The 22147-nt window shown below is 56.4% G+C and overlaps 1 protein-coding gene across 1 annotated transcript; it reads right to left on the bottom strand.

Moving 5' to 3' along the window:
- Positions 1-22147, bottom strand: SLC16A2 (solute carrier family 16 member 2; the record flags this gene model as incomplete). The annotated part of the gene is made up of 6 exons (XM_040572785.1): positions 1-1170; positions 1658-1886; positions 2483-2626; positions 2809-3271; positions 5808-5952; positions 21781-22147. Coding segments are annotated over 6 exons (1569 nt in total), but the record flags the coding sequence as incomplete, so codon positions are not given.

Genomic DNA, 22147 nt, shown 5'->3' with positions numbered 1-22147 from the left:
TCACAACACACCCGTATATTCTCCAGCTCGTACAGGGACAGAAGTAACAAAAGCACAGACCACAAGACCTTACAATGCATTAACCAGTGCAGATTAAAAAAACAGAAGGGTCAGAGGGGCATGCGGGGTGCGGAGCTACATACAAGGCTCTCGTTTTTAATGGCGGGTGATGGGGAGGAAAATCTGACGTAACCGGGATGGAAGCTGCCTTCGGTCCTTGCTCTCACCCGAGTTAATCCTGGCCCTGCGTGCCTCCATCTCTCCATCTAGCCCAAGGGTTTTGCTGCTTGGAGCTGCCTGGATGGCCCAGACCTCAGGCACCAGATACCGGAGTGGAGGTGGGAGGTGCCCAAGGCACCAACGGGTCTCCTCCCATGATTTTAAGGCAGATTTTGCAGGATGCTCCTGTCCCCGTGAGCGCACACAGCCACAGCTCTTGGGGAGGGCAGTGGAAAAGGAGGGGAGAAAAAGCTGAAAGCGGGGCTTGCTGGCCATTAGTCTGGTTTTGAGTTCCTCCTCTGGAGCTGCTGGCTCTGGCACAGCCTCTGGACCTGGCGCACCAAAGGGGGAGGGGAGGGGATGGGTCTCTGGAAGGGGCAACAAGCTCCGGCTGTGGCCTGCTTTAAAAAGACATTTATTAGCTGTAAACCTCTGTTGTGACGTATAGAAAACTGGGAAAGGAGAGGGAGGTCGATCAAGTTTGAATCCTGGTGAGAGTTTTCCTTAGAAAAAACGGTTAGAGAAAAAAAAAAATAAAGGTGGCTTTGAAATCAAAACTGTCCCAAGAAAAAGCGTTTCTGCTAGTTAAACGCCTTCAACCAGAAGAGCTTTTTCTTTTTCCTTTACAAACGTAGTGCATCTGCAATCACTGAGAATTACAGTCTGGCTAGAAAAGGGCCTGTGCTTGGGCTTGTGGAGGATGCTGGTGGCGATCGCGCGTGCCGGCGCGTCAGATGTGTGCTTCAGAGGCAGGGCAGCCAGGCAGCAGCTCGCCATTCACCACCACCTCGGGGGCCAGCATCTTGTCCTTGCCGGAATCCAGGCGCTGCTTCTGCAGCATCCTCTGGTGGACCAGCGGGACGACGGAGAGCACCAAGCCGCCAACGATGGGGGGCACTCCAGCGAAGTAAAAGGCCGCATGGTAATTCCCGAAATAATCATTGAAGTATCCTTGGGGGAGAAGCATAACAGTGGTTATCGGTCTTATTTTGGCAGGACAGGACAAAGTCAGATGCATGCAAACAGTCTTGGATGCAAGCTGAGCAGGCACCCTTGGAGAATAACACATTGCCATTTATTGGCACCGGAAAAAATCCTTCCGATGCAGGATGCGGGATGCAAGATGCCCTGCGCAGCCCACAGTAGGCTTTTTCCATTGCTTAAGAAATTCCCTAAATTCTTTTCCCTGCTCTCCTGGCCATGAGTCATTCCTGGCCAATTTTTATCTCGGCTTCCGACAGTAATCAGTTAATGTGGTCGCTCTGCTCTTGCTGTCTCCTGCTTTCATCAGCACGGGGAAAGGCGCTGAGATACTGCAGTCTGTAGCCAGAAAGTTCAAAAGCTCTTACACCAAAATATCACCACGGGCAAAAGCAGCCACAAGCATCTGCTCCCTCCCAACAGCTGGGCCCAGGTCTGGCCCGGCGGTGATACCAACCTGCTATCGGCGTGCCCGCGGTCATGGGCACGGCCATCAGCCCCATCAGGTACCCAATGGCCTGGGACGCCTGCATGGGCCCCACCAGCTCAAAGGCGATGGGGGCCATGATGGTGGTGAAGAAGCCGTCACAGAGGCCGAGGAAGAGGCAGATGACGATGACGCCCTCGAACCCTCGGCACTGCGGGACCATCATGCACATGATGCCGAACAGCACGAAGGATGCCACCTGGGGAGACAAAAGTGGGCATGGCATTGGGGGACGGGATGAGTGGGGTAGGGGGGCAGGAAGCCACTCTGCACCATCCCGACGGCCACTTGAGGCTGTCTCCTCCGGGAAGGAGGAGGGAAGGCTCCTGGGCACGTAGCACGAAGACTTCAGGAGGAGCAAGTCCTAACCCTTGTGTTTCTGAGATCCTCAGCTCTGCAGACTTGAACAGGAGCAGCAAAACCAGAGCCATCTGATCACACTACAAGACCCAGGGAGAGAGGATCCACCAAATGCTTCACTAGAAGGAGCGACAAGCCCATGGCATTGAAGACGAGGCCACCCAAGGGCAGATAAGCATCTTTGCCCAGTGCCAGCACTGGGACCATCTCCCTGCGCCATGCAAGGGTGGCTTCTGAAGGCTACTTCAGAAGTCTTCCTGTCCTCTGGGCTCCCAGCCAAGATGGCCAGACCCAGATTTTGTACTTTTTGTGCTAGAAGCTGCAAGGGTGTTAGCTAATGGTCTGTAAATGATGGGCGATCTGGGGCTGACAGTTCCTAGTGGTGTTAATGCTGATGTGGCGATGTTATCCCCAGCTGCAGCAGCCACAACGTACCTGCAGGTAAATCTTCTTCAGCCCCGGAATGCAGTCGCCAATGCGGCCTGAAACCAAGCGCCCCAGCCCGGACATGGCTCCGAGGCAAACGGGGAGAATCCAGTCCTTTTTGGTTTCTTTAAATTCCTTCTCCACGTATTTGACCTGGGATGGACGGAAGGACATAAGGACGTGAATCCTCTGTTAATTCATCTCAGCAGTGGGCAGGACTTTGCCTGCAGCAATTTCTTGGCCTTTAGTGGCTCTGTCCCCACTGCTTCCCTCCTCCTGCCCATCTCCACCTTCCCACCACTTCCTTGCCCGTTCTAAAGAGCCAAGGCTCTTACCAGGTGCATGTAGGGGACAAAATACCCCAGGACGGCCGTAGCGATCCCAAAGGCCCAAATCCGATAGGTCTTTCTCCGGAAAACCCTCAAGTTGAAGTACTTGCGCATCTGGGACCAGCACTGCTGCCGCAGGCTCCGGCTGCCCAGCTTCTCCTGCCCATCGTGCTGAGAGTCACAAGAAGGTGGCAGGATGGGCCGGTACGTCATGGACAGGAATATCTGGATGAGCATTAAGGCACTGAGGACTTGGAAAGTGTGCGCCAGCCCGATGGCCTTCCCCACCATCTTCAGGAAGAAGGGCAGCGGCACGGAGATGAGGCAGCTGCTGCCAGCCACGATGCCGTTGGCCAAGCCAAGGCGGCGCTTGAAGTAGTGGCCAAGGATGACCAGCGAGGGCTGGAAGGCAAAGGAGCTGCCGCAGCCGAAGAGGATGCCATATGTGAAGTAACGGACCTCCAGAGACCTGTTGGGAAGAAGACATCAAGGTGGTCACGACACGGGGAAGGAAGGAAGCCTTGCCACCCCCTGCAAGCCCTTGAGTCAAGACCGAGGGCTCGCATGCCACCGGCGCTGCACAGACAGCCTGGCCTTGAGGAGCTTATTCCCCAGCCAAAGCGAGGATTATCCTCGTTGCACAGCTGGCACATTAAAACCTCCAGGAAAATGAAGTCTGGCTGGGGAGTGCTTTCTGCATGGAGGAGAAGGCAGCAGCCAACCTGCCTGCCTCGGGAAGCTGACCCGACTTGAATGTTTTTTTAAAGTATTGCGAGCTAGATTCTCTAAGGTAGGCAGGGGGTTATTTTTAGCTACAAATCCTTTTTTTTTCTTCTTCTTCTTTTTTTTTTTCCACTGAAACAACTAATTGAAAACATTCTGCACTCAGCGTTTCAAAGCAGAAGGCACCAACCCTGGTTATTAGGCACTTAGGGAGGGAACATCACGTTTCTGCCCAGGCTCCAGGCTCCTTAATTACGTTCTTCTTCTTTAAGCTCCTCTGGGAGCTTCAATTAGGCAGTTAATAGATCTCATTTGTACCTTATGGAGGTGGCTGTGCTTTAGGAGGGAGCGACGTAGCTGCTCTGCAGAGCAGGTGGAAAGTCTGTGAGCCTTTGGAAGCAGCCGCTTCCCAAGGGCCAGCCTGGGTTTCCCAAGAGAAGCAGCAAAGAAAGGAGCCCAAAGTCAGGCGGTGGCTGTACCCTTGAGTTCCCATGAGTTTCTGGCCAGATGAAGGATTTGCTTTCATCCCTGTGCAATACATTCAGCTGCAAAAGTATGCCATGGGAGGAGGGTGTGATGGAGAGGTTTGGGCAAGTGATGCTGCGTGAAGGGGGTCTTCACTCTGACACCCAGAGCTGCTCGTGTGAAATACTGAGTGCTGCTCACGGAGCAGGGGAAAAGACAGCAGCTAGGATCTAACAGAGCAGTTCAAAATTGAGCAAATGTTTACAAGCACATCATTTCTTCCATGACAAGCTCGTCTCTGTAGCTAGCCAAGCAGAACGGGGAACATGAAAGCTGTACCCAGCGGCTCAAAGACAAATGGCTGTCATGAAAGGCAATTTCCAGCTACTTCAGGGCAAAGCCACATTAGAAAACCCATCCCCGGAGCCAGGCAGGCAGCTGGGCTGCCTCTGACCTCCCATGCACCAGCCCTGGCCACCTCAGCTGGGTCACACCAGCTTTGGTGCTGCAAATAAGCTGATGTGTTGGATAAGTGGAGACAAATGCTGCTGGTCCCATCTGCTCGCCGTTGATGCTGAGACACCCCTGCATGGCTGTGCCAAAGCCAGGCTCCTTCCAGCCTTGCTTCTCATCCTGGATGTCCCACCCTGCTTGCTGGGAATGTTCCTGGATGTCCCAGCTGCTCTCCAGTGGGAATGGCGGCACCATCTCCCTCAGACAAGGAGGTCTCCTGTGGGTAACAAGGTCTCCTGGGATGTCTCCCATGGATAACGAGGTCTCCTTGGTAGAGGAGGTCTCCCATGGATAACGATGTCTCCTTGGATGAGTTCTCCCATGGATAACCAGGTCTCCAATGATGAGGTCTCCCATGGATAAGGAGGTCTCCCATGGATAAGGAGGTCTCCTGGGATGAGGTTTCCCATGGATAATGAGGTCTCCTTGGAAGAGGAGGTCTCCCATGGGTAATGATGTCTTCTAGGACGAGGTCTCCCATGGATAACAAGGTCCCCATGGGTAACAAGGCCCCCCCTGGGTAATGAGCTCTGCTGGGAGGAAGAGACCTCCCTCCAGCAGCTGCCCCTCACTGGCACTCACCACGAAAGGTGAACCCAGCAAGATTTCTCCCCTCCTGAGGCGAAGCGGCTCTGGGGTGGCTCAAGCTGGCCCTTCATCCCCAGCCCAACGGCAGATGTACCCGCAACACCCAGCCCCATGTCCCAGAGAGTCCCCAGATTTACAGGGATGTGTCCCTGCTATCCTGCCCCTTCCCAGGGTGGCGGGGACCCCAGGCACCCCCAGTGCCTGGAGCCAGGGCACCAAGCAGGGCACAAAGGAGCCAGCGTCCCAGGGTGGGAACAGAGAGCGGGTGGCACGCCCTCTGTGAAACTAGCATGTTTTTGCTCGGAAAACCACTTCTTGGAGCATTTTAATTAAAACAACATTGATCTGAGCTGAATTCAAACCCATGGAAACATTTTTATTCAGACAAGCTGGGGTGAACGATGCTCTGGAGGATGCCTCGCGGTGCCTTTGAGGCCCCATGCAAAAAGCCACGTGTAAAGGACACTGGGGGTGACCTCGTTTTGCTCTCCTGACGATGCAAATGTGTCAGGTCGGAAAGACTATTGCATCAGGTAGACCTGCCATCAAAATGCATATCGGCAAGCGCCTGCCTGGGAACATTCACGGCGAGCCCCTCGTTTGGGTAAAGCTCATTCTGTCTCATGCCAGGAGAGCTTGAAACCACAAAATCTGCCCCAAATGGCAGAAGCTGGGGGGGATGGTGAGGAAAAGGAGCTGGGAAGGGGCTGTCTTACTTGGTGAAGGAGCTGGAGAGGAGCCCGATGAAGGCGATGGCAGCTCCCAAGGCAGCCGTGGTCCTGCAGCCGATCCGGTCTGTGAAGATGCTCACGATGGGAGAGCAGAAGAAAATCATGCCCATGGCCAAGGAGCCCACCCATGCTAGGGAGAGAGAAGAAAGGTGAGGGCTGTGCATTGAACGAGGAGGAAGAGGAAAAAAATCAGGGCATGGAGCCCATTGGTGCCCAGCTTTGGGCCATTTGGATTTGGGGTCCTGGGTCATGGCCAGGCGCTGTGGCTATCCGACACCGCTCCCCACCATTTCCCAACCTCCCCCCAAGCGTGCCGGGAGGCCTCCCACCTCCTTAGCGGGGTTTTCCCACCCCTCCCTGTCCCACCAGCAACAAGATGTACCCAAACACAACAGGAAAGGCATGTCAATTACGGGGCAGTTTTATATACAGAGCAAATGAGCAGCTGGTGATGCTGGTGTTATGGGAACCGGGTGTCAACAAGAAATGAAAAGCAGAGACGTGGCGGAGGCTGGAGGAAGGAGGAGGGCAGAGCAGGCTGGCATGGGGGGACCACGTCTTTCAAAAGCTGCTGGAGGTGTGTGGGTCATGCCAGGTTACGTCCCCTCCCTCCCCTGGTCGGACCCAGGAAATCCCTTCCAGGAGATCCCTACCCACCTCTGGGGAAAATCTCTGTCTGTCTGCTTTAAGAAGATTTTATTATTCACAGATTATTTCAGCCCTGCCCTCCACCTTCTCTCTTTAATGGTTTCTGTGAGTGTTTTTGGGAGGAAAGGCAGGCTTTCAAGAAAAGCAATGTGGTGATGAAAACATCTCAGCCTGCCTGCGCCGAGGAAGAGCACAGGGAGCATCCCGCACCCGCAACACGCTCCCTGCTGCTTTACGCCTTTTATTTTCCTTGCACCTCCACCGACAGCTCTGCAAACCCTCTCAGCACACAACAACAGCCATGAGATCTTTGGAAAATGGCTGGGTCCCTATTAAAAGAAACCCTCCCTGCACAACAGGCCCCCCAAGCTCAGCCTTTCACGGGGACCACACAGAGAAGCTCTCTCCAGCCTGGAAAAAGCTGACCCTTCCGAACTAATTGCAGGGCTCTCCAGGACCCAATTTACTCAAAACACACACACAAAAAAGAAAAGCTGAGGCCGGGCAGGAGCCCTGCTGCAACGGGGGAGATGGGCGGGAGGGAGGCCAAGATGGGAAGGGCTCATTAACGTGGATAATGCGCTTCCCGAAATGTTCCTTCGGCTGCAGCCAAGGCAGTAAAACGCGAGATGGCCCCGTCATGTTTGAAGTTTGTTATTTTTGGAAATTGCTTTAAGAAACACGGAAATAAAAGCATAAAGCGAGTATTAAAATTTAAAGGGGCCAGATTCAGATCTTAATAACCCCCGAGATTTACATGCAAATAAGCAGGATCAATCTCTGGCCCAAAACACGCGCACTCACCTGCGGAGATCAAAGCGAGCCCGGGCGAGAGGCTCAGCACTGGGCGCGTAACAGCCTCCACGGATTTGTGTTCGTGAAAGGAGATAGCACTCAATTAAACCCGGTAAACAAAACAGATCCCCATGGCAAATTGCTCTACCTTTAGAGAAAGAGCTTACCACAAGCAATGAATAAAAATAGGTTTTGGTAATAACAGTGAGTTATAATTAGCAAGAACAATAGCCCGGCTTCCAGAGGAGGCTGCAGCCTCCCCAGCACAGCCAGCTCGTGGCGAGGCCGTGGCCTCTGGACCTCAGCACAGGCAGTGGGGCTCGGTGGGGCTCACCCCCGTGCTACCAGACCGGGGCTTCTTGGTGGCACCAACCCCTTTTTGGCCCTGATCTGGAGGAAAGCTACGGCTACAGCAGATCCTGAAAGAAATTACGGACTGAGTCCAGCTCGGGATGGGGCTGGGATCCCCATGATGTGAACACGAGCCTGATCAAGGCTTGATGGAGGCTGGAGGTGCCGTGGCATGGCCACTGCCTGCCACCAGCTGAAGGGGCTCTGGGGATGGTTGGGATACACAAAGAGCCCTCCGTGGGGCTGGTGGCCTGGTGCCCAGGCCTTGCCACCTCCCTTTGCTGGAGCAGAGGCGTTCATGGAAGCAAGACGAGGGCAAGGACCCGAGACGTGGCTCCCAAATCCCCCCCGGTGCTGAGCTCATTGTTCCAGCCTTCACAAAAACACCATTAACAACGGTGCCGCACGGCACTTTCGGCTGAGTCTATTTGTTCCTTTAAAAACACCTCTCCAGGGAGACGAGAGGAAGGGACGTCGTTGGCGGCCGTGCTTCCCCGCTGACCCACATACCGCAGGCTGGGGGGATCAAGGGCCAGGAGGTGACCTCAGATCCGGCGCTGGAGGAAGTGTCTTCCCTTGCTTCCCGCGGCTTCTCCCGCTTGGCTGGGGATGGGGACGGGGATGGGAATAGGGGTGGGTATGGGCATGGGATGGGGATAAGGGTGGGGATGGGGTTAGGGATGGGAATGGGATGGAGGTAGGAAGGGATGGGGTAGGGATGGGATGGGATGGGATGGGATGGGATGGGATGGGATGGGATGGGGACGGGGATGGGATAGGGTGGGACGGGGACGGGCATAGGGAGTGGGATGGGGATGGGGATGGGGATGGGGATGGGGATGGGGATGGGATGGGATGGGATGGGATGGAGATGGGGATGGGGTTGGGCATGGGGATGGGCATGGGGACGGGGATGGGGACAGGGATGGGGACGGGGATGGGGACATGCTGCAGAGGGTTGCCTTTCCCAGGTGCTTGGTGTTTCTTGCAGGACAGATGGGGCTACAAAGATAATTCCGCTACCTCTCCCCACCCACTCCATGTCTCCAATAAATAATTTCTCCAGTCGTGCTGGGCGGAGATGTTTGCTGGGCACAGCAAGGCAAGTGGAGCTCTGCTGGCATGGCAAAGCTCATCACGAGTCCTGAAAGCCCTTCACGGCCCCACCTGGGTCGCATTTTGGGTGGCCTGGGAGCCGCAAGCCCTCGCTGCACAGCTGACAAGTGCTGCCCCGAGCATCTGCAGCTGTTTGATCCCGCAGAGCCATCTGCGTCATCCTTGCATCCTCAAAGACGAGCCTGACACGCTCCCGGCATCCAGCTTGGAGGGCTTGGATGAAGGCAGACACGAAGTGAGGGCTGAGGAGGCCACCACCATGCATGGAAAGGGGGCATGCTTAGGTGAGGAGCAGCAAAGCAAAGCTGACGAGCTGCTGGGCTACTCTGGGCACAAGGCGGTAGTGCACTGGTGGCCCCACGTGCAGATAAAGCCAGATAAACTCATTAATGGTATAGCAAGCCCCACTTGGTACCATACCAAAAGCTCCAGAACAAAGTCCTCCTTTATCGTGGTTTTTTTTTTTTTTTTTTTCCTGGCTTCTCCCCCTCCCTCCTTCCATGTGCAACTCACAAACAAGCTGTAACTCAGGATGCAGGGAATTGTTCAGCCCCACAGCAATGCCTCGTGCGTGCCATGCCGCATGCAGGGGATGTTTAAGCGAGGTCCCAGCCACCCCCTGTCCTTGCCCCGGTGGCTGCTTCGATCTCTTGTGACCACGAAGTGACAGATAGAAGCCTGTGCGAACAAAAGTCCCTGTATTGTGGCCGTGTTAAGTGGGGATGGAGGCAGACCTGTGGTTTGGCTCGGCAAGAAGCAGGCGCAGAGGGTTTTGTGCCGGGGATATCTCCTAGAAGCGTACCTCGCCTCTAGGAGCCGTACCTCGTGCCTGCCCCGAGCCATAAAGCCGGCCCCGGCTGGCGCAAGGCACGGGGCGAGTCTCACTGCCTCCTCCCCAGCTGCAGCAGCAGCAGGACCCTGCGCTCCCCCCGGCACGCAGATCCTTGTGAAACCCACCCAAAACCAACAAACAGCATGTGCTGCGCAGATGGGAACCGCTGTGTGCTCCTCTCGGCAGGCTGGGAAGGATTTTCTGCTCCGCATCTCCTCCTGGCTTACAATTTTTGCGAGATGATTCACCTACCACACACTGAAGTCACCAAAAACCATAAGAGCTACAGTTGCGACAATTTTGTCCCGACAAGGGGAGAGGGATGCCTCCGACCCTGCAGGACCCCACTGCCAGCAAAACCTCCCCCCACCGTGTCTCTCCGGCCCCTTCTGCCCAGCACTTTTATGAAAACCAGACCGGCTCCATTTTAATGGGCTGAAAATGCCCTCCTCCCGCACGCTGAGCCAATCTGTAATTAGCCTTTCATGTAGGACGATGTTTATTCCTAGCGGGGTTTGTCTTGGCACGCTCACTCCCTCTGAAAGGCGCACACATTTCAGGACTCGAACCCTGCATTTCGTTCTCTATCTGCCTGTTAATAGTCATTGTTCCCAAGCCCCTTTTCAAAGCACACCCAAGAGGAGAAGAAAGATCCTTTTTTTTTCTGAAAAAAACCCTCTCCAGCACCAGGCACACCAGCAGTGAGTGCAGCCACGCTCACACACACACACTGTTGCCGATGCAACCCCTCACCAAGACCTGGGACGCCTTCCTCTCTGCTTTCCATCTTTTTATTTATGGATATAATTCTATTTTCCTGGCTTTGGTGCCCCTTAGATGCAAATCGATGCAGTGCAGACCCCAAATCGATGCAGTGCAGGGAAGCAAGCCCCTGTTTATTTTGCAGCTCATGCAGGGGGAAAGCGTGGTCCAGTGGCAGGGTTAGGGTTAGGGTCAGGATTTAGAGTTAGGGTTGGGGTCAGGTTTAGGGTTAGAGTCAGGGCCAGGCTGCTCAGCTCTCCCCAGTCCCCTGCACCCTGGCAGCTTGGGGTTTCCTCCAGGCCCCCGGCTCCTCACCACGTGTTTTTGGGGAAAAAGTCCGTGTTGCTGAGCTCAGACAAGTCCCAGAGCCAACGGCAATGATTAACTCCAGCCGGACGGCGCGGGTCAGCTGTGGCCCGGACACCAGCTGCTGCACGTCCGAAATTTTAAGCCTTTGGAAAAGCCGTGACCTGACCAAACTTCACCGGGCTTTGGCTATGATTAACCTCTTCCTGCCCAAGGCCAGCCCCAGCCTGTGCAGCTGGTGTACATGGGGACCATCCCCAGTGGGACCTCTCCACCTGTCCCTGTCCCACAGACGTGTCCTTGCCTCCGAGCCCCACCATGGCCACTTGTAACTGGGGGGCTCAAGCTGGTGCCCGGCTCCTAGGGCACAAACTGGGAGGACAGGGGTGGCGGAGCTGCAGGAATGCGCCCACTGCTTCGCCTCCTCCTGCAGACTGCCGGTGACAAGAGGGCATTCTGCGAATGAGGCAGCTGCCAGTCCAAGTCCTTCAGGGCTTTGAAATGCCATGCAGCCGTGCTTCGTCCCCATGCACACGATGTTTCCTTTGCACAATTTGTTCCCTCAAAAATGGCAGGGCTGGGAGAGGCCGGAGAACCACGTAACAACCCAGCAGGCTCCCAGTGGGTGGGGGGCAGAGGTCCCCGAGCCCCCGCCCCCAGTTTTACCCTGCGAGGGGTAAAACCAAGACTGGGACACCTGGGGCACAACCAGCACTCAGTGCCCTGGGGACCCTCCCAGATCACAGCTGGTAGCCCACAGCTGTTCCATCCCTGGGAAATCTCCATGCCCTTCCCGTGCCCCCGGCAAGCCCTGCCTGTGCCACACTCGGGAATCCTCTTCCTCCCACCAGGAGGATGGGCTGGAGGAAGGATGCTTTTTTCCAGACTGGAAGAGACAGAAAAGCTCTCCTCCCTGCCAGATTTCTCCCGAGCAATCTTCTGTTTCCCATTAACGGTGAGAAGAAACCCTCGGCTTCGGCCCCGCGCTCCTCCCAGTGCAGCTCCCACGGGTGTTTGTCAACATCCCAGAAAAAAGGCGAATTCAAACCAGCCGGGCAGAGAAAAACACCCTTCCTTTTTTCAAAGGGAAAACAAAGAGGCTGGGGAGAATAAATGGAGGCAAAACACTGGGCTTTGCACAGGCTCACAAAGATCTTTTCCCCCCCGGTTGAGTGCTTGACAGCCTTCAACCCCCTGGAGAGCTGAGGGCAGCGATGGGGCAGGAACAGCCCCAGCTTGGTATCAGCCCCCCTCCAAGGAGGAAGACTCCAAAAATCTTCCCCCAAAACACCCCCCAAATCTTCCCAGATGGAAGGAGACACCTCTCCATGTGTCCCCCTGGGGGGGGGGGCTGATCAATAATTAAATGCCCCTTGCCCCTCTCCTCCAGCAGCTCTTGCCAAACCCCACCCCGCCAGCGATGTGCCCGCACCCCTCAACTTGCCGAGGCGATTTTTGGCTCCCGTCCTGCCTCCCAAAACACTTGCTGCCCCTCGGCTTGCCCTGGGTCCACAGCAATATCTGGTGCAGAAACACTGCTCCGGGCCCCACCGGTGGGCGAGGCGGGGAGGGCACCCACGCACTGGGTGCCTCCTCCCTGCACGGAGCCGCCCTCCAGAGGAGAGCACAGCCGAAATATTTCAGCTATGCTCCTCGTTCGCCTACACCCAGCGAGGCCCCAATTTGTCCGCCCAATAAACGCCGATAGACGTGGCTGTAAATATGAAAGGGAAAGTCTAGGCGGCGGCAGCAGCTGCTGCGGACGCTTTCCAAAGCCCTCCCCCCCCATGGCTTTTAGCTTGTTTTGCCCCTGAGCTTGGCTCCCATTGAGATGAGGCTCGGAGAGCTCCCAGTGACGTGGGACGGCGCACGGTGATGCTGGCCACATTGGGGATCCTCCATCAAGTCTCTGCTATGGGGCTAATAGGTTAAAAGGTAGAGAGGTATTAAGGCAAGGTATTTGGGAGCCATGTCCGTGCTGCAAAACCACTGCTTGGTGGAAGATGTGGCCTTGAGGACACGGCTTCCTCCGCCTGTACTGGGGGGTTTCTGCCTTGTCCCCAGCGAGGTGATGCCAATGCCTCTGGCTCGTGCTCCTACAGCCCAATGCTGGGGAAAAAAATCCCCCAAACAACGCAAAGCTGGCATGTTATTGCTAAACCACACAGCCAGAGGCCAAGAGGGGTAAAACTTCCCCGCGATTTTAATCTCCTGGAGTTTCCTGACATTAAAGCAGGCGTTTGAGAACACCTGGGTATCTCGGAAAAATAAGACTGGGCTGCAATTACGCAAATCTGATAGCTGAAGGAAACCGAAGAGCAGCAATATATAGGGATTTTATTATTATTATTATTATTTTCAGCAAGGAACAGGTTATACCCCTTTGCCAATGGGGTGTTATTTTTGGCTGACCCGCTCTCATCTGAAAGTTTTCCAGATGCGGGGACGCATGCATCGAGGTGCATATATATACACCTGTGCGTCCTGGCACATATACCCACGGATATGTCCCTGCCCAGAGCAGGAACGGGGCCGAGGGGATGTGGGGACAGCCCGGGCAAGTCCAAGTGCCTCGGCAGCAAAGTGCCTCCATCCGGGCGGAACGTGAGCGCGCCGGTGTGGCGTTTTGCTGCATCAAGGGCTTTTTTTTTGGGGGGGGAATAAATAACCGAGCAGGTCAATGAAGGGTTCCGTCAGGCACTGGGGAGGTTTTGATCCTCCTCCAATTCGTGTTCAAAAGCTGTATATCCTACTTCTGTGCAGGAAAATGTCAGCAGGTCCCAGACATGGGGCTGATAGTGGTGACCAGCCATTAAACAGCCACTCAGCTTCTTTTCCAGCCATTTATCTTCCATTTCTCCCATGGAAATCACCCCTGCCCAACCCCAGCCAAAGGGAAGAGCAGAGCCCAGTGGTTTCAGCTGCGCAGAGCTGTTGTTCTCCAGGATTTGGGGGCAAGGAGGGATGATGCAGGGCACTGTGGGGCTTTCCCTTCCCCCTGCTGGAAAGCCGGGAGCGGGGAGAGGCTCTGCTCACCATGCCAAATCCACCCAGGCCACAGCGTGCCCAAGGAGAGTGCAATGGGATGGGTGCTGGGGGAGCCGGTGCTCGGGAGCCCCCTGAGCTGCTGCCAGTCCCACCGGGACGAGGGCTCGGGACCGGTCGGAGCAGCTGGGAGATTACACGAGACATTTACAGAGCGGAGGAGAGCCTCCCCCTTCTGCCTGGATTGATGATGAGACCAATACCGGCAGCTTCTCGCTTAACCTGTTCGACCATCGGGGCCGAGCCAAAACTTTACTCATTCATAAGAAAATGTGCAAGGAGATTGACTCGTCACCAGCCCTGACGAATGGGGAAAACCACCAGCAGCCCACAGCTCGCACACCGGTGCCTTTTAAGCCTTCTATCAAGTTCCTGAACTGAAATGCTCCCAACAAAGCAGGGGAGGGAGTGATGCATGGCTGGCACACCCCTGGGAGCTGCCACCCCAGCACAGCCACCAGGAGGGAAAAGGATCCCCGAAATCCAGCCTGGGGCTAATCTTATCCAGGGTGCAGCCAGAGAGGGTTAATAGCCAACCGCAGGGTTCAGATCAGGACCCGAAGTGCCTCCACTCGCGGCTGTTTGCTTTACGGTTTGCTTGATGAACTGAAGCAGGGCAGAGTTTAATAGCTTAAAAAAAAATCCACCGTGATTTTTTAGCTTTTGGCAATACAAGTAATTTTGTGCGATTCTCTCTTAATTAAGGCCCTCTCCCAAAACACAGCACATAGCCAAGCAGCAGAGCTGGAAAACTGGGCTGCGAGAGGCGGGTCCCAGGGGATGGGCTGCAGCCCTGTCCCTTGTCCCCAGGTGTTCCTGAATATCACCACATTACTCGTGGTGCAGAAGGCAGGATATATGCAGCAGATCTTCTCCTCTTGGCACCCAACACAAGCCTCAAAGATGGAAAATCTGTGGGCTGGGCAATGCAGCAGGTGGTGCCCATCCTGGTGCAGGGGCATCCCCAAGCGCCGGACCCCGCCGAGTAAATTTTGAAAATAAAAATAAAAATAAAAAACACCCAACGCAGCTAATATTTACCCCTCGGCAGCACCATATCTCGCTAGTGCTCCGCTATTATTACACACCGCAATTAAATGATAAAGCTCTAATTGCCTTATCTGAGGGCGGCGAGGCAGTGCTGGCCAGAGCCGCGCGTGTGCGCAGCCGCAGCGCTGGCAGCATCCCTTGGGGGTGGCATCACACTGGGCATCTTAAAGCCAGACAAAAGCCTCCTCTGAGCAGGGGGGGCACAGCAAGGAGGGGCTGTGAACAGCCAGGGTATGGCACGTCTGGACACGGGGCTTATAGCATGGATTTTGGCACACTTGGCTGCAGCAGCCAAATTGTGCCGCTTGGTTTAGAGGTGCCAAGCGCCAGCACCACTGCACGCAGAGAGAAGCAGCAAAAGCAAACCTTGGTACTTCATCCCCGCGTTCATCCCCTCTGAAAGAGCCCTGCTGAGCCGCACCATCTTTTCCCTAAAGGTCATCATCCCTTTATTTAGGTTTCCAGGTCTGGTGTCACCCGAATCCCAACTCTTGCCATTTTTCACCCCTTTCCCTGCTCATCCCCAGTGCCCACCCAGACCCCATGAGCAGCCCCAAAAGCCAGTGGGGGCCCTGTTCCCACCTCACGGGGCCGGGTGCCGCTGGGGTGCAGCCACAAGAAAGGCCGATGCAAATCGCATCGTTAGCATTCTTTCCGTTTTAATAACCCAAGGTGTTACCAGCAACAGTGTTGCTGATTTTTATCTCCGCAGTGCCCTTTTAAGAGCTCCAATTTGTTTTTCTTGGAGATCTCGTTTTGTTTTATTAAAGCTGACACCGAGAGGGAAAGGAGACATTCTGGGCCCAGAACAAAAATATCCCATTTAAATACCACGTATTATTTTCTTGGAAACACTTCTCCTTTGACTTTAATTAAGCTCTCCCCGGGCTGGCGAGCTTGGCGTGCCTGGCTTTATAGCCAGCTTAATCCCCGGGCAGCCCCCCACCCCCTAGAGCTCCCTGCTTCCATTGTTTACATAAACCTCAAGAAATAAACGTGTTTTTGCTAAAATACATGGATTAATAGCTGGCTCGAGGTCAAGGACGCCTTGACGTGGCCTCTTTGCCACCGGCCCACCCGTGGAGCAAGCGCGCAGCCCTGGACGCCCCACTGCCTCCTCACTCGTGGCTCTGCCGTAGCCAAAAAAGCAGCTTTTATGGCTTTGGGTTTTTTTGGGGGGGTTTCTGGGAAGGGATGGGGAGAGCTCTGCCTGGTGCCAGGCCATGATAAAGGGCAGACAGTGCCCAAGTGCGACATGTTGCTGCCGGGCTCATGCAAGCGTGCTATGGCGATTGCAAAGCAAAAGCGCTCCCGAGTTGGGAAATCCCAGGAGGGAGCTTGTCCAGGCACTGTGGCGTGCATGCCCATTAGGTAATTACCGTCAATCTTTAATCATGGGCGGTTTTCTCTGCCGGACCCGAGGCTGAGGGTGCAGCGGGAGCTGCCGATACGTTTGGTTTGCTCCAGCATCGTTCAGCGAGCCCCAGCACCCGCTTGCCACAGCCCTGCCGAGGGTTTATGGAAACCCGCCCGCCCAAACGCCCGGCAAGTACTAACATCCCCCCCGAGAGGGAAGGATTTCACCTCCCTTCCACGTGCAGGAGCTGCCGGCACAGAGATTAAGGCCAAGAGCCTGAAACAAAAGCTTTGTTTTGGTGCCCGACATGAGATGTCCAGAAAATTACAAAAAAAAAAAAAAAGGGGGGAAGGGGATTTTGGGGACGCTGCTTGCCAAGGGCTGTGTGCCTCGTCCCCGGGGGACCACGGGGGTGCCCTTGCTGGGGTCCCCCTGCAGCGCTGCACCGGGCAACCCCAGCAAGTTGGCCCATGCAAGGCTGCCGGCCCTAGGTGATGCAGTCCCCGGCAGGTCTCTGGGAAAGGAGGAAACAACCCCTCCGAGCTGCTACATCCAAACCCAGAGCCAAAACAAAACAGAAAGACAGGGGAGAAACGGAGTCCCGTGACACCAAGGCGTGCTGTTGCTGTCCCTTGCAACCTGCTCCGCTGTGGGTTTGCAGACCCAATGTCCCAGGGCACCGTTTCCCAAAGCCACAGGCACCATCCCCATCTTGCAGCGAGGTGTCCATGCTGGGACACGGCACCAGGAGCTGCTCTGATGGTCATCAGAGCATCACGGCACCATCCTCTGCTGGTCCCATGCACGTCGGGGTGGCTGCTGCCGAAAACGAGCCATGGCGGGGTAAAACTCTAGCCCAAAAAGCCACAACCTGGTGGTGTCCTGCAAAGGGAGGGAGCACGGTGAGGCTTCACCCAGCCACCTACCCTAAATCACGTATGGGGGATCTAGGGGTTAAGCCCCAAAAACCCAAAGCCCTGAAGACGAGCCAGCCTGCACCCCGGGAGGACGGAGCAGGGCAGCGCTGCTGCCCGCGGTCCGTGCCCGGCAGCCGGCAGGACCAGTTGTGCGAGGCGCCGGGGGAAGAAGCGATCCTGAACCGCTCACACATGAAAAGCGTGTTGCAGCAATGCTGGGCACACGTCACGGACGTTTTGCAACCGCCCCGACTGCCTTTGGGGTGGATGTACGGAAATAGCCCGGCATGAACCGAGCTGCTGCTGTGGTACCGGTGCCCGCCAGCGATGCCCAGCCCAGCGCATGCCCCACTGGGCAGGGACGGGTGCCAAAAGCAGCATCACCTTCCCTGGGAGCGGGGAGCGATCAATCCTTCGAGGAAGGGGAGGAGAAAAGAGCAGCAAGCAGCGAATGCTGCGATGGGTGCAGCTTGGCTGCAGGTGTTGCAGCAGCACGTGGGTGCTGGAGCACTCAGCTCTGTGTAGGAGACGTCCCTCTGGGCACACTGGTTCCTGGGGGACACCACTTTGGGAGCCACCCATGGGGTTGAGGTGAGACCCTACGCCCCCCAGCACCCACCCTGGCCCTGCGCATCGCCTCCTCCCCAGCCATGCTGACACTCGAGCTGCTGACATTAGCCGAGCACCGCTTTGGCAGAGCTCCCGAGGAGTCACCCAGAGGAGAGAAAAAAAAAAAAAAAAAGCAAAAGGTTACCCGGCGCCTGGTGCTGACAGATCCCAATCCCCTGAAACAAACAGCCCCGGGTGCTGCGGCTCCCTCTGGGATTAGCTCCCCATTAGTATGGCGGGGGCAGTGCTGCTTGCTGCCCCCTGTATTCCCGCAGGAATTTCCCCTCGGCACGGTGCAGGTCACAAAACCAGCCTCCAGGCACTCCCCTGGCATGGCAGGGTGGAAATCCAGGCTCGCCCTTCGTCCCAAGCACCCTGAGGTGCCCAGGAGGGGTCCAGCAGCCCCCGTTCCACCTCCACCAGCTCTGGTGGTCTCCTTCACACCAGGTGGGGGGGCCAGGAGTACCTCTCCTACCGGGGTGCTCAGCCTGGGGAAAAAGGGGGCTCAACAGGATCTTATCATTGTCCATTAATTACAGAAGCACAACAGAGACTGGAGAACTCCCTCAGCTGGCTGCTGGAGGATGAGGGTGAGGTTTGGAGACCTGGGTGAGGTCTGGAGACTTGGGAAGCCCCCAGCATGTTCTGGGTGTGTGGGGCGAGTGATGGCAGCCAACAGTTAATAATAAAAGCACCAAATCGTGCAGATTTGGGTAAGGAGGTGATGGCCCAAGTGCCATCTTCAGGAGCCCTCCCAGGAGCTAGCACTCATCATGGGTCTTAGACACATCTCCCAGTGTGTAAGCACGGGTAAGGTTGCTGACCCCGACCCCAAAGCCCAGAGCAAACACCTGGGGAAGATGTCTTTTGCAGCAGCGGGCTAAATAAAGTGCACTTCGGTGGTGGCCGCTCCCATCCAGCCTCCTCCGGGCTGCGGAGCACTGCTAAAATTAATTGGGACCGCTTCCAAGAGCTACCTCCTGTGATTTACTCTCCCCGGGTTTTCCCTCGTGGAGGCGGCTCCAGCAGCGCTCACCGGCCCTGGGGCTCCTCGAGCCCCAGAGGAGGCCGTGCTGGTTCCTCCTCCTGTTCCCTCCTTACTTCAGCTTTATTTTGTCATGAAACAAGCTCACGCCTTCTCACCGAGCCTCCTTGCTCCATTACGACGCTGGCTTAAAACCAGCCCCTTCCAGCCCAGCTCGCCCCCCCGGGCACACAAAATGGGACGTCCCCGAAGAAATTCCCCGTGAAACCAGTTGGGAAGCCGGGTACGAAGATGACACCCGGCCAAACCTGGCTGGCATCAGTGAGACCAACGAGCCGAGGGCTCCGACAGCCTCCACTCCCTGGCTGGGGCCGGGCTAAAGGGGGGAAAGCTGCTCCCCCCGTCCCCACGCACGGGCGGGAGGAGGAGGCTGCAGGACGCACAGCCGCACTCGCAGGGGCTGCGGCCGAACCCGAGCAGCTCCTCCGAGCACCCGCAGCTCCCATTTTGAGCAATCGGAGCATTAAAGATTAAGCAAAAGGGGAGTTAATCTGTACCTAGGGTATTGACATGAAGCGGAGGAGGGGAGAAAAAGGAGATCAATGAAAATATTACTGGGGAAAAAAATAAATCAACATGATCCTATCCCAGGTGCCCAACCCCAAAATTAGCTAGGGAAAAAAACAAATAAATCAATGTAATCCTCTCCAGACCCCAAAGCTGCCTTGGTGCCTTCAGTGTCCAGGCTGGGGCCGGCAAGCACCACACGGCACCCAGCAAACACCCTCAGACATCACCCAGCACCTCTCCACAGAGGAGAACAGGCTTTTTCCTGGCTCGTGTGCAAGGTTGTTGTTGTGTTGTTTTTTTTTTATCCCAGTGTCAGCGAGCCCTCTGCCTCCCCCCAAAAAGAAAACAAAGCCGAAAGCACAGAGTGTGCCTTGCAAAAGTCCCAGCTCAGGCTTCACGCTGCGAAGGGGCACGGCGGTGGTCGCAGCCACTGAGTGTTTACAGACACCTCGCGGTTATATTCCTTCAAACAAAGCAGCGTATGCATTCAATGCATTGTTGGGAGAGGGTTTGTTTTCACAGCCTGACCCGAAATCTGAACTCCGTGGATCCTGCGTCTCTCAAGATCAAACGCGAGAAAACGTGACCAATGCAAACAAGGAATAAACCTTGATAATTATAGCCGTGTGCTGGGGCGGCTATTGTTTGGTTCAGACTAGTACCCGCTTCAGCATAAACATAACCCTATTTTTAAAGGGATGCTGGCTGGCCTGCGGTGGGGCTTTCCGAGCTCCCTCCTGGGCACAAACCCACCTGCTTGGGAGCGGAGAGGGGCTCTGGGAACACAGCCCCCCGGGGCTGAAGAAGAAAGAGAGGTGCTTGGGGCCATGCTGGGTGTCGGGGCGGGATGGGGCCGGCAGGTCCCCATCACGTCCCCCAGTTCTGCAGGGGGCAAGGGGGACCCCAGAGCTCGGCCACCACTTCCAGCCGTCAGGAGCAGATGGATGCTGGGGAACAGACAGACAGACAGACAGCACCGGTCTTTTCAGGAAGGCCGTATCACTTCAGTGCTTGGAAAGGAGCTACAACACTTTTCCTGATTATGTTTGCACGCAAACGACCGCCGCGGGGAAATTATGCAACCCCGTGCAGGGAGGGACAGCGGCGGGGGGGAGGAAGGGCTGGGGGGGCCCTGCTCCATGCCCCACAGCCCCCATGGACCCCCATGGATAAATCCCCCTGTGGATTTACCCCAAAAACCGTGGCACAATGAGGTGGGACCCACTGGCCCTGTGCGGAGCCCGCCGCACTGGGGTTATCAGCGGCCTCTTCGTTAGGCGCCCAGACCTAAATGCATATTCGTCACCCAGGCAATTTAATTACCGAGCCCAGGTTCACCTCACACGCCCACACACCTTTCTTTTTTGAGGCCTCTGTGCGGTCATAGCCATAAATAAATAGATCTCAGGAGCAGGAGGCAGATGCTGTCTCCTCCGAACCCCGTCTTGGGCATGCAGCCGTGAAACCACCAGAACTCGCAGTATTTAATTTCTTTTGTTACAACTTCTGCAGTTCTCTGCCTCAGGCTCTCCAGATAGGATCACGGGGAGCAGGAAACAGCGCGCTGCGCGATGAGCTTCCCGGGGATGGCACGCACAATGCACAGGCACACACACACATGGACATCAATCACGGTAATTACAATTGTCTGCACGTTCCCAGCTCCCTGCCACGCTGCTGCTGCCCGTCATCTCTCTGGTAACAGCACCACGGGGTTAATTCTGCACCCCCAGGGTTAATTCTGCACCCCAGGGGTTAATTCTGCAACCCCGGGTGCAGCCCGGCATTGCTTTCCTCCTCGTGCACCCATGGCTGTGGTCACTGGTACGTGGGGCAGCTTGGGCAATGGTGGTCCCCAAAATTCAAGTTTGAGCCCCTTGACATCCCCTGGATAGCCCTAGCCTCATCCGGAGTGATGGCAAAACCACAAGCACTTGTCCCTGCCCAGCAAGCTGGGCCACGGTGCCCACCATGGGGACGGAGGTGACCTGCTCCTGGAGGATGCCAAGCCCTGGGACAAGGCAGGCGTCCCTCAGGGACCCCTGGCCTGCCACCCTGCAGCTGGGGTCCCTCTGCCAACTCCACTCAAGCAGAGACATCAAAATGAGAAACATCCCCGTGCCCAGCGTTAACACAACGCAGCCTCGAGCTGGTTTTTGGTCCCACCAAAAGGCACCGTTTGGGGACGAGGCCCCGTGGCAGTGCTTCGGGACCCGCGCACACCGGGTGGCAGTGGCTTCGAGGAAGCGTGGCTGCCAGGCAGATGCTCTCCCACCCCAATCCCAGAGATAGGGCAGGCAGGCAGCCCAGAAAACCCACACCGAGAATCAAGAGGCAAACCCAACAAGCGGGTAGCCGGCACACGCTGCCTGCTCCTCACCCCAAAACGCAGGGCGGGCGGGCGGGACGGGGTGCGGGCACGCTTTTCGGATGAATTACTTTTAATTGAGTACGTAGTAGCTTAGAAACACATGACAGTGCCGGAGATAAATATAGTAAGGAGGGCAGGGATGGCGGGGGCAGGGAGCAAGCACAGTTCAATGCCTCCAGCGGAGGCTCCGGGGGGCCGGGATGGGAAAGGGGTTGGGAAAGGGGTCGGGAAGGGGGTCCCGTACCTGTTTTAAACTCCAGCGCGGGGTCGTTCTCGCCCTCGCCCAGGTCGCTCTGCAGCATGGTGTAGATGATTCCGAAGGAGTTGTGGATGCCGAAGATGGAGCCGTTGCACCAAGCGGCGGCGAAGACCACAACCCAGCCGAAGCCGCCCTCGGGGGGCTGGAAGGGCGCGGCGGCCCCGCTCCCGGCCCCGTTCCCGTTCCCATTCCCGGTCCCACTCCCGGTCCCGGTCCCGTCTCCGGTCCCGGTCCCGGTGCCGTTCCCGGTGCCGGTGCCCGACTCCCCCTCGCCGCCCGCCGCCCCTCGCTGCGCCATCGCGGCCGCGCTCCGGCCGCCGCCCGCCGCCCGCCTGCCCCGCAGCCGGTCCCA

The sequence above is a fragment of the Cygnus olor genome, chromosome 13, assembly GCF_009769625.2.
Source record: "Cygnus olor isolate bCygOlo1 chromosome 13, bCygOlo1.pri.v2, whole genome shotgun sequence".
Classification (NCBI taxonomy): domain Eukaryota; kingdom Metazoa; phylum Chordata; class Aves; order Anseriformes; family Anatidae; genus Cygnus; species Cygnus olor.
Note: the sequence above shows the minus strand (reverse complement) of the source record. Positions and strands in the feature narration are given on the sequence as shown.